The sequence below is a fragment of the Triplophysa dalaica genome, chromosome 13, assembly GCF_015846415.1.
Source record: "Triplophysa dalaica isolate WHDGS20190420 chromosome 13, ASM1584641v1, whole genome shotgun sequence".
Lineage (NCBI taxonomy): Eukaryota > Metazoa > Chordata > Actinopteri > Cypriniformes > Nemacheilidae > Triplophysa > Triplophysa dalaica.
Window position 1 is genome coordinate 13,662,492 of NC_079554.1, and position 12,332 is coordinate 13,674,823.

The 12,332-nt window shown below is 39.6% G+C and overlaps 2 protein-coding genes across 2 annotated transcripts; one reads left to right on the plus strand and one right to left on the minus strand.

The window, feature by feature from the left end:
- The first annotated feature begins 180 nt into the window (after positions 1-180).
- zfyve1 (zinc finger, FYVE domain containing 1) lies at positions 181-7,830 on the plus strand. Its single transcript, XM_056764113.1, has 11 exons — positions 181-1,585; positions 1,666-2,170; positions 2,269-2,483; positions 2,627-2,733; positions 3,301-3,409; positions 3,503-3,600; positions 3,671-3,788; positions 3,887-4,057; positions 4,160-4,340; positions 4,683-4,799; positions 6,607-7,830. Exons 1-11 carry the CDS (start codon positions 1,109-1,111, stop codon positions 6,837-6,839), a joined length of 2,331 nt encoding a protein of 776 aa, XP_056620091.1. The 5' UTR covers positions 181-1,108; the 3' UTR covers positions 6,840-7,830.
- Positions 7,831-7,979: 149 nt separating this feature from the next.
- On the minus strand, positions 7,980-12,017 carry wdr21 (WD repeat domain 21). Its single transcript, XM_056764114.1, is given in 15 exon segments — positions 7,980-8,538; positions 8,625-8,739; positions 8,832-8,908; positions 8,911-9,010; positions 9,184-9,281; positions 9,359-9,451; positions 9,537-9,616; positions 9,831-9,880; positions 9,974-10,117; positions 10,426-10,528; positions 10,852-10,934; positions 11,095-11,252; positions 11,351-11,439; positions 11,623-11,698; positions 11,986-12,017. Coding segments are annotated over 14 exon segments (1,497 nt in total). The 5' UTR covers positions 11,697-11,698; positions 11,986-12,017; the 3' UTR covers positions 7,980-8,305.
- Positions 12,018-12,332: the final 315 nt, after the last annotated feature.

Sequence of the window (12,332 nt, forward strand, 5' to 3'; positions counted from 1 at the left end):
TTGCAAGAAACAGACTTGTTCCTAAATTTACGGAGGAGGCGTTAAATCTGTAAAATTTCACGGTAATACAATCAAAAATAAAAATATGTCACTTTAAAAAGGAAAAGGATAGTGGTTGTAGGATTTGTGAACAATGGACTGCATCTCCCGTCAGGCTTTGCGTTCCGTGACCTTTCTCCAGCTCCACAGTGAAAACAAGCCGATCAGCTGATCTGACCTGGCAACAACATTAACCAACATCTACCGGGGAGGGGAATCATTTTACAAGCTGTTGGGGAAAACAGTCATCTTAAAGTCACCCGGCTTTTAAATCTGTGTTTGTCAAATAGTCGTCGTCGTGTGCGATGTTTCGGGGAATCTGGCAGTTTGTTTGATGACAATTGTGGTGTGAATCTTGCTCGAAATCACCCTGTTTTGCTGTTTTGTTCGGTCAAAGCTGTGTTGATCAGTCTGTTGTCGTTGTGTAAACATTCTCTAAACAGTCTGTGTGATACCAGACAGCGAGCAGTTCAGCTATATAAGTTATATTTCTATCCCCAGTGTTTGTTTTATTTAATATTTGGGGAGATTTTGCAGACACGTATGCTAATCTTAGCTATCTTGAGTAACAAAAGCCCAGGACGATTTCAGCCTTCGTTTGTAGCTGTTAGTGTTTATTTCATTTCGACCGTTTTCAGTTGTTCTCGTTTGTGACGGCTTGATCACTTTTAATTTCGCCAACAAGCTAGAAAAGTCTGATCTAGTGCCAGTTCTATACGGATTTCAACAGATCTATTTATAGTTCATATTGAATATTTGATTTTAAGCCAGTGTCTTAATTTGACACATCACCGTTTGAATTCCAATGAAATTCAATGCACGAAGACATTGTTCAACATCGCAAGTGCAATAATCAGATATGATTATATTTATTCGAGCCTAAAGCGGTACATATATCGTCTCGTTGTTTGTTGTACATTCGGGTTGGCCTCTGCTGTAACGGGAACGTTAGTTGATTCAATTTATGTAGAAGCGTCATATCGGATCCGACCGGTCAATATATTTACTGTTAAAAAGTGTTAATACTTTACATTTTGTTTGCTATCTCGCTTTTATATAAACATCTAGAATGAGCGGCAAAGGCTCGTCGGTGGAAAAGGGGTTGAACGGGGTTTTGTTCTGTCAGGAGAGTTACGCGTGCGGCGGGTCCGATGAAGCCGCCTTCGAGTGCGACGAGTGTGGCAGCCTGCAGTGCACCCGCTGCGAGCTGGAGCTCCACCGCCAGGACCGCATGAGGAACCACGAACGAATCCGCATCTCACCTGGCCACGTACCGTACTGCGATTCGTGCAAAGGGGACGGGGTGAACGGGGGTCGCCTGAGAGCGGTGGTCCGTTGTCAGGGATGTAAAATCAATCTGTGTTTGGACTGTCAGAAACGAACGCATAGCGGGGTTAGTAAAAAGAAGCATCCGATCGCTGCCTACCCTCCACCCAAACCCGCCGAAGAGAACCCCAGCACTGGAGATGAGCAGCTGGATGCTTTAAAAGCTTCCTTAGAAAAAGTCGTTAGCTTCCTTTTAGTGGATGAAAAAGAAGACATGCAGGTACGTGAACTACTTTTGCATGCTTAAAACGATAGTGTTACTTGCTTTTATGCAATGTTTATATTGTCACCCCCAAACAGATGATAGATGAGCATGAATTCGTGAGGAATTTAGCCTGCAGTCCCGACGAGCTCCTCAAGGTGGTGTCTATTTTCGGCAACACCGGAGAGGGCAAATCCCACACCCTCAATCACACTTTCTTTTTGGGTCGTGAAGTCTTCAAAACGTCCCCAACTCAGGAATCCTGCACTGTTGGGGTGTGGGCTGCACTTGACCCTATTCATAAGGTGGTAGTTGTTGACACAGAGGGACTCCTGGGGGCAGGAACCCATCAGGGACAGAGGACCCGCCTCCTGTTAAAAGTTCTCGCCGTGTCCGATGTGGTCATCTATCGGACGCATGCTGACCGGCTGCACGATGACCTTTTTAAGTTTCTTGGGGATGCGTCCGATGCGTATCTAAAGCATTTTACGAAGGAGCTAAAAGCCACCACTGCCCGCTGCGGTTTGGATGTACCCCTTTCCACTCTTGGTCCCGCTGTCATCATCTTCCATGAGACGGTCCACACCAAGTTATTAGGTTCAGGTCAGTCTTTTGCCGCCTTGTTTATCTATAGGTAATCACAAAGTGATAGACTTGATAAAAAAAATCGGTGCCTTTTCTTCACTCACATTGCACTGTAGACAAGCCGTCAGAATCAGCTGAGCGGCTTCTTCAGGAACGTTTTAGAAAGCTTGGCCTCTTTCCTGAAGCATTCAGTTCAATACAGTACCGGGGAACCCGTACCCACAATCCCCCCACTGACTTCAGCGGCCTGCTACGGAGCTTGGAGCTGCAGTTAGACAACAACACTACAAGATCACCACGAACCGCTGGTGTCATCTTCAAGGCCCTACAGGTGAGTGTTTTCATGTCATTGAGTCTGCTGTGTGACTGGGAAGAAAGCGTTGGTTTAAAGTAAGCCAGAAAGAAACATTGGTACTATTTACGATCATAAATTGCACATTTACAGTATAGCTCAAAGAAGTTTTTGCTTTCAAGGCTTTAAGTGAATGCTTCAGTGGAGATATTCCTGATGAACATCTGGCAAGCAACTCGTTCTTTCCAGATGAGTATTTTACCTGTTCCAGCATCTGCCTCAGTTGTGGGTGAGTCCTAAGATCTCACTCTTATTCTGAATCTGTTATGCTGTTTTTTTTAAACCCTTACAACAGCAGTCTGAAGTCATTGTTGGGAATCTGTTCTTTTGGACAGGTTGCTTGTAAATGAAATATTTATAGATTCATATTTAGGCAGTAGAATATTTAAATTCTTTGGACAGCATTGAAGAATAATTTATAGTATAGTTGAATAAAGTATAGTTGTTGTTGGAATTACATTTATTTATATTTATACATTTTAATTTGGGTATATTGATTGTGTCGAATCAAACAGTTAAGGTTGGAAAAATGAGCGATTTACAGTTTGTAAATAAAAATAGTTAAATAAAACCGGTACAAACTGTTTGTTTATATATTTACATAAGTTGTTCATTCAACTTATATATATTCAGTCAATAATACAAGTCAGGTGGCCAAACTTTCCCATTGCAGTCAATAAATCCTGCGTCATGCCGATAAAAGACAAAATCCTTGCTAATACTTCCTTCTACAACATACAACCTAGATGAATAACTCATGAACAATAGTAAAGATGATTGTTTGTATTTATTTCAGCTCAGGCTGCAAAAACAGCATGAATCATCTACGGGAGGTTGTTACGCACGAAGCTAAACACCGCTGCCGTTACTCCGCCCACTACGATAATCGCATCTACACATGCAAGGTCGGTCATAAACAAAGCAACACTAGACCCTACCTACTATTACAAATGCTTTGAGAATTCCCACGTTAACTATGTGTAAACATGCTATTTCAGGCTTGTTACGAAAGTGGCAAGGAGGTCATTGTGGTTCCAAAGACAACAGCGTCCTCTGACTCGCCTTGGTTCGGTCTGGCGATTTATGCCTGGTCTGGGTGAGTCCTGTTATTGACGTATAGTCACTCGTTTTGCATGTAGAAGACTGTATTTATTTTTTATTTTCAGATATGTGATTGAGTGTCCAAACTGCTCAGTGATCTATAGAAGTAGGCAATACTGGTATGGAAACCAGGACCCTGTTGATACAGTGGTCCGGACTGAGATCCAGCACGTCTGGCCTGGGGTGAGAGAAGTCTTCTGTTGTATGCTGTTCCATGTGCCTTCCTTATATTTAAATGGCAAAAAGAACAAGGTTTGCTCACTGTCATCCTTCCGTTGCAGTCCGACGGGTTCCTGAAGGACAACAACAACGCCGCACAGAGACTTCTGGATGGTGTGAACTATATGGCTCAGTCTGTTTCGGAACTAAGTGTCAAGCCTGCCAAAGCTGTCACTGCCTGGTTGACAGACCAGATTGCCCCTAGTTACTGGAAGCCAAACTCTCTCATCCTTGTGAGTTTTAATGCCAGGCATTTTTAACTTGCCTGTAAAGAGTGGTGTACTTCACACAGTGTTGAAAGTTTCACTAAAGCAGGAGTGTTGTCGTTTTTTTAGAGATGTTACAAATGTGGAGAATCATTCCAGGATAATGACACAAAGCACCATTGCCGGGCCTGTGGAGAAGGTTTCTGTGATTCTTGCTCTTCTAAAACACGGCCGGTCCCTGAGAGAGGCTGGGGACTGGCACCTGTGCGGGTCTGTGATGCCTGCTTTCAAAACAGAGGCATCCCTGAAGGTAAACCACACTTTGTTTTGAACACATCAGATCAGTAAATATATATATTTATATTTACTGTATGTATTTTTCTGATGTTGCATTAAAAGTGCATGCAAAGCTAATAGAGGTTTTAAATGAAATTCTTTAAGATTTGAAGTGTGCTTCATGATGACTTTATCTAGGAGATAATCTCATCGAGAAGGCCATATTAATGACTAAATACATTTAGTAAAAACATATTTTACAAGTTTGAATAATTCTCAAGATATTACACGCCCACTTTAAGGTGCAGTCTTATATTGTCTTGTAGCATACAGTGCAATCACTAATATATCAATATCAATACTGTTTCTTACACAGAACTACTTGATGCAGCTCTGGAAGAAGAAGGTGGTGGGACTCTTATCGCCAGGAAAGTGGGAGAAGCTGTTCAGAACACATTAGGAGCCGTAGTGACAGCCATAGACATCCCTCTTGGTGAGTATCACAATGCAAATGTTAACATGATGTTAATTTTTACATTGGAAATAATGTATAGAGTATACGGTTTCTAACCTATTGCTTATTTGAACCATTGTAGTCTAAAAAGTTAAAAACAACAAGTTCCCTCGTGAGCTCATGCTGTTTGGATAGACATATCCTTAGACAGTCCTTTTTTCAGCGACAACAGCTTCCTTTTAAGCATCTTACTTGGGAAACCAAAGTAGATGCAGTATACTGGATATATACAGTGCCTTGCAAACGTATTCTTCCCCTTCATTTTATGCACATTTTGTTATGTTGCTGCCCAATCTTAAACTACTTTAAATAAAAAAGAAATACATTAATCTACACTCTATGCACAATGATGACAAAACAAAAAACAGGTTTGTGACAACTTTGCAAATTTATAAAACATTTTTTAACTGAAATAAGTATCCATACCCTTTTCTTGGACACTTGACATTTAGCTCAGAATTATTAGTCTTGCTTGTTGATGTTTCTACATGTCGAGTGGAGTTAACATGTGGCCAATTCAATTGAATAATATGATTTGAAGTGGCACATACCTCTCAATAAAAGGTCCAACAGCTGAAAATACTTATCAAAGTTAAACCAAGACATGAGGTCAAAATAACTGGAGGTAGAGCTCTGAGACAGGGTTGTATCAAGACACAGATCTGGGGAAGACTTCTGAAATAAATCTGCTGTATTGAAGGTTCACAGAAGCATGAAGCCTCCATTAATCCTTAATGAAAGGGCTTTGGAACCATCAGATCTCTTACTTGAGCTGATCTCCTGTCCAAACTAAGCCATCGATGGAGAAGGGTCTTGGTGAGAGCAGTATTGACAGTCAAATAAGCTAGAAGCAATAAGTGACCAAGAAGCTGATGATTACTCTGGTTGAGATCCATGATCATATATTGAGATGGGAGAAACTTACAGAAGGACAAACATCACTGCAACACTCCACCAATCTGGGCTTTATGGCAGAGTGGCCACACTCAAGCCTTTGCTCAGTGAAGAAACATGAATACTTGAAATATGCAAAAACGTTTTTTTAACGCATCTTTCAAACTGTCAGAAACAAGATTCTCTGGTCTGATGAGTCTCAGTTTCATGCATCATGTCTGGAGAAACCCGGGCACTGCTCAGCACCTGTACAATAACATCTCACCAGTAAAGTGTTGTGGAAACAGCATCATGATGTGGGGGTGTTTTTCAGCTGCAGGGACTGGGGCATTTGTAAGAGTAGAAGAAAAGCAAAATGGCACAAAATACATGGATAATGATCATGAAATTGTTTTAATAAATTTGCAAAGCTGTCACAAAGTGTTGATTAATGTAATTTTTTTTAATTAAAAAAAGAACTTTTTTTCAGAATGACATTGTGAGAACAGTCAGTCGCAAAATCAGATTTGGTTTTAGAAATTATGAGCTGTGTTTGTAGTTAAAGGGATCGATCAGCCACAAAGAAAATTCTTTCATTATTTATTCATCATCTTGTTTTTTCAAACCTGTATGATCTTTATGAAGAATTTTGGTAACCAAACAACGGCGGTACTCATTGACTTGCCAATAGGTTTTGTGTCCATAAAATAAATGTCAAAGGGTACTGCTGTTGTTTGGTAAGCAACATTCTTCAAAATATCTTTTTTCGTGTTCTAAGGAAAAAAGAAAGTCATGTAGGTTTAAAATGACAAGGGGTGAGTAATAGAATTTTCATTTTTGGATGAACTATCCTTTAAGTCCTTGAATTATCAAATACATAAAACAACTGTGTGTACATACATTTATTTTCTAGGCCTGGTAAAAGACGCAGCCCGTCCAGCTTATTGGGTACCTGATCAAGACATCCACTGCTGCTTTCAGTGCCAACGCGAGTTTAACATGCGTCTTTCTATCCATCACTGCCGTGCATGTGGACAAGGAATATGTAACGACTGTTCCCCAGATCGTCGGGCCGTGCCCTCCAGGGGTTGGGACCATCCAGTGAGGGTGTGCATCACCTGTAACCAAAAACCTGGAGATCTCTAGCAGAACTGAACGTTACTTCACGTTATAAGACACCCCATTTGTGGCCATTGTGTTTCAGTCCTGGCTGGGAAGGAAGCATTGCTCTTAAACCAATAAATCCTATTGGTTGTGCGAAGCAAGAGAAACATCTTTGCTTTCTTCCCCAACACTGTCATTTCAACATACATGCTCTTCACGCAAGCGGTTCACAGTTTAAGATGTGTAATGGCCTTTTTTTAGGTTTAAATCCATCAAATGAAAAAAAAGTATGTCAAGTCTTTTGACAATCCTTTGTTTGTCATGCAATACGTTACCTGTGGGTGAAGAGAGGTAATATATGGCCACTACAGGATGCATTAGACATGTGCACAAACAGTAGTTTTAGCATATAAGCATCTTTGTTTACCGTTCTTTTGCGTTGCTCAATTTTCAGTCCTTGGACTGATTATATACCCTGCTTGTTTCATTTTTAAAATGCAAGGTTGTTTTGCATTCCTTTATCCTTGATATACAGTAGATTTTAGTCCATTCCTCTTTGTCTCTATAATTTACTGCTTATTATTAAGCTGGTCACATGATCAAGTTATCAGATGTTGTTCAGCATAATTTAAGTTCTCATTTATGTTAAACAGTCAGGACTATTACGATTTCAAAAATAATCTTTTTAATGTATCCCTCTTAACTGCATACTGACTCAAAGCCATGTTGAAACTGCACAACCTATTGTATATGGCTTCGAAAAGATTTTACATTTATGCAAGAGAAGCCAATCCTGATTAATCCATGGGATCTAACATTCTCCTGTTATCATACAGTAGCTGCTCTTATTCAGCCCCTGATGTATTATCACTGTCAGCTAAACTGTTTTCTTGGTCAAAAAACATTTATGTAGAATATGTTTATCAAAGACTCAGTGAGGCATTGTGCGTGGATGACTAAACATGACAGACAAATTCATAAAATCATGTTATCTGCACCTTGTATGCAAATTAAATTTAAACTTGAGTACAAATATTGTGGTTAACGTGTAAAAGTGAATGGGTGCTTAATTCATTTGAACCACAAAGCTTGTATTTTGTCATTTTCCATGAACAATAATGAACAGTTGTTCCATTTCTCTACTTTTAAAAAATTGCAGCATATTTCATGTAATTCTTTTTAACCTTTAAAAAGAAACAATGTGAATTGCACTTTTAGGATATAAAATGTAACACTTACATTTTTGACACAAGTTCACTTTATAGTTACGAAAAGCTTTAATTTAAATGTTTTCATTGAAAAATTCTAATTTATAGGTCAATCAAGTGTTCTAAATCCACCATCTAATGTAGAATATTACTCTTAAATATAAAAAAATAAAGGCAGATGGTACAACTGGCAACATTTCACATAGTTTGGCATTCTAACAATAGTAAACAGACAAAACTTTCCACATCGTCATCATCACACAACAATCCCGTAAGTCATCCGAGGTAAAGATTTTGCAACTAGCACTGATCCTTCACTGGCGACCCATCCTGATAGTCTTTGTTATAAGAGTAGTAATACAAATCATTGCGAACGGCCATAAGCAGTCCAGGTGGCCCTTTGCTACCACCCAGCTGGGAGGAAAACACCACATTAGGGATCGAGTCTTTCCCTGCAGGGTGGGGTGAAGGTATCGTCCTGAGGAGATGACCGTCTCGGAGGCTCCAGAGCCGGGTGTAGCAGTCCTGACCAGCTGCAAACAGCATAAACAGAGTACTGGTATAAGCACAATGTCATTACTTAGTAGCTTTGTGTATGGTTAACGTGAAAGAGCTGTACCAGCAAGCAGCAGATCTTCCGGTTCATTGACATGAATGGGTAGGTAGGCATACTTATTGTCGTGTCCTTCATACTGTCTGACACACCGCTTAACACGGATGTCCCAGAGCTTTATCTGTTCAGTAACAAAATATATGGGAAAAATTCCAAATATTACATGTTTGCAATATCTGATTTCCTGTAATCATTTGTTAATCATAGACAGACCTGGCCCAGCATGTCAGCAGCGAGGAGGTAGTTCTCATCCTGTAGCAGACGGAGAGAGGTGATGGATGACTCTTGAAGAAGCGGCTGGTCTGCCACCTGTAACTGCGTCCCCTGTCACGCTGCCGCAGGTCGATGCTGAAGATCTCTCCTGAGCGACAGCCGTTGAACAGCACAGGAGCCTAAAAAGCAAATCAGTACGCTACAAGTTACTGGAACATTATTTTTCAAGTTTGTAGTGTAGGCACAAAATATCAACATGAAATACTCATATACTTTTACATTTTTTGAACTTCAACAAATAAAATTGTTTGTGAGCAAGTGCCCTTTTAAAAAATATTTATTTTCCACTCACCCTAAGGGTAAACTGTTGAGCTAGAACTTCACTTCCAGAGGAGTACGTTGCCCTGCGTCCAGTCACAGCGTCCGTCAATATGACACGCCGAGAAAGGCCTAGGTGTATAGAAATATAGAAATTATATCATAGTGAATGTAAAAACGCATACACATACCAGGAATCAAAAACTCACCAGTGCTGAAGGTTTTATCAGCTTGTGGGTTAAGGCACCATGCACATGACCAAGCTGTGGAGATTTTAAAACTGCAAAGCATCCCTGGCTGATCTACAGAAACATTTAAGTCCCTTTAGCTTAATACAGACAAATACGAAGCATTTTAGATGAAATCTGGGGTAAACAATATTTTTACCTGGATTTAAGTTGCTGAAAAGAGAAGCAGGTAACAAGCTCACGCAGCCGGGTGTCTGAGCAAAGCCCACCAAACACAACCTGAACAGACTTGTCAGGAAAGAAAACACTTCTTTAACCAATAGTTAATTCCATATGGAACCTGAACACGTTTTTTAACAACTTCCGGTGTCGATTGTGTGGTATGATCTAAACCACAACAATTCTGCAATTGCTAAATCCAGTCAAACATAATCTGAATACAAATATTAAATTGAGGATTTGATTTATAAAATCTGAGCCCAACAAAGGATACAGAACATGAGAGTCTTTATGTGTCACTGAAGCCCAGCATACAGAGTTCACCTAATAAAAAAAGATCATCCGTTACTACTATAATATAAGACTACAGATTCAGATGTGCTCTGATTCAAAAACAGATTTAGTTCTCAATCTTACCTTACGGTTTGTAAAATAAAGGTTATCACACATCTCCACTGACAGTGAACCTTTTCTGCAGCCTTGGAAGTCCATAATGCCGTACTTGCAACCTCCGTGCGATACATCGTTCACTGTGAAAACTCGCTCGCAAGCTGAATCTGCCTAAAAGGAACCGGAAATACGATGAGATTGAAAAAAGGACACCATCAATGCCAAAACTTATCCCTGCTTCAGCAAGCTTTTCAAGAAGCATGCAAAAACTTGAAAGGTTATTCAGAATGGACGTACAATGGGTTCAATCACAATAAAATTCAATCATTGCTCTTCTTGAGATGCCTGACCATTTTGATGAGAATCAACATTTTCTATTTACCAACAAGTGTTCCTCAAGATAAAACAATTTAAAGTATCTAGTTGCTGAAACCCTACAATTTTTCTAACATATTTTTTTCTGATATAATGAGACTTACAACTATGAGATGGAAGTTGTCCGTGTTTGGGCTGGTGGAGTTGGAGCTCTGCACGTCCAGCTTGTGACGTTGCATCCCAGTGACTTTCACTTCATGGATGAACCTGCAAAACATCAAGATCAGTCGTATAAAGACACTAGATTTGGATTTTTAAATGTGTTTTCATAGAAACTTAAAGTCAAATGCTATGATGTATCATGTTTGTTTGTGGGTGGGTGTATTCATGTAGTTATGTTTTGTTTGGTAAAAACATTGGCTGGTGCTGAGCAAGGTTTTAAGAACCCCTCTCAAGCACCATATTGGTTAAAAAGCAGATAATCCTACTGTATTTTCCTACCGTGGTCTTGGCTAAAAATGGGGAAGTTAACCTACTGCCATATAATAAGTACATGACAGTTACATCCAACTAAGGTCATTTTGCCATACCTAGAATAGGAGCTTGGGGGCAGCAGACCCAGATGTCTCTTCTGTAATAGCAATGCAGAATTCAATCCAGCCCTGGGTGCCTTCTGAACACAACAGTGAGAAACAAGGTGGACAAAGTAAACCACTTGGCTTGCACATCGAAGGCTGAAGAACAAACCAGTGCATTAATTGCAAAAATGCTACAGGACTACTGCAAGTATGCACTTTGTTTAAATATCAGTGGATGTAACAAAAGCAAGTCACCTTCACAGGAGCATCATCTTCTGCCAGCAGTGCCAATCTTGTTATCTCATCTTCCTTTTTCTGCAGCCCCTCTTTTGTCAGAGGGTTACAGTTGTTGTGTCCAGGCAACAAGCGAAAGTAGCGGTTTTTCTCTGGGTCAAAGTAGAAGCCAGGTAAATCTATAAATGATGTAACTGGGTTAAAGGAGTCTGTTTGCTATGAAAACAATTTATTCAAAATAACAATTTTACACTGGATCATTTGAAAAGGAGTTCACCTGGTGCAGGTGTTATGGACTGAGAGGATGACCCTGAAGTGTCTGCTGTACCAGTGTCTACTGTACCAGTATCTGCTGTGCTGTTAGAACTAGAAAACGTGATGTCATGAATATTGGTCACATTGTATGAAAAATTGTATGACTAGCATGAAATAAATTGGCAAAGACTGACTCTGGGTCCTTGTTCTCCTATTTATATAGACATGATTACTGAAAAATAAGGTCTGTGCAATGTGACAAGTAAACTTATGAGCTCAGTTAGTATCATTTACCCATTTTCCTGCTCATCGTTGTTTGAACGAGGTCTCTTCTTCCGCCAGCCTGACCGCCAGTGTCCCCGCTTCATTCCTACATAAACAGATGTCTAAGTAAATCAATTCCTTCACGATCAACTAGGCAGAAAAAATAAACCTATAACTTTAGGTTTTTGAGGCATTTCTGGAGTAACGATCAATGATAAAACTGAACAACATATTTACGTTAGCTAACTATGCTAGCTCAAGTATCACAAACATTCACGTGGCTTCTTAATTTATGTGAATGTTAAAGTTCAAAGACGAATTTACATAAGATATTTACGAAACATCATTGCTTAAAAACTATAATATGACAGTCAAAAAGTTACCCCTCAGTACCTTCTGGCTTTTTCCTATTTGGGAATAATGATTTCCTCATATGACACAGGAAAGTCCCGCCTTCTTAGTGGTCATTGGTGAACGTCTTAGACGTCGCAATATTGAGATAGTATGATTGGATAATAAACTGTCAATCATGTCAAAGGAAGAACTCGTTGACATACTCATACAACATAATGCATGTGCACTAAAAGAAACAAAAACAGAAAAATAAAAGTAACAGTGTAAAAGATGTCTGTTAAAAGGTAATGGGATTTAAAATGTAAGAACAGATTCGGGGATAAATAAATCAACATTTGTATAAATTGATAACTGTGTATTTTTGGAATAAGTTGATCAAAAAGCAC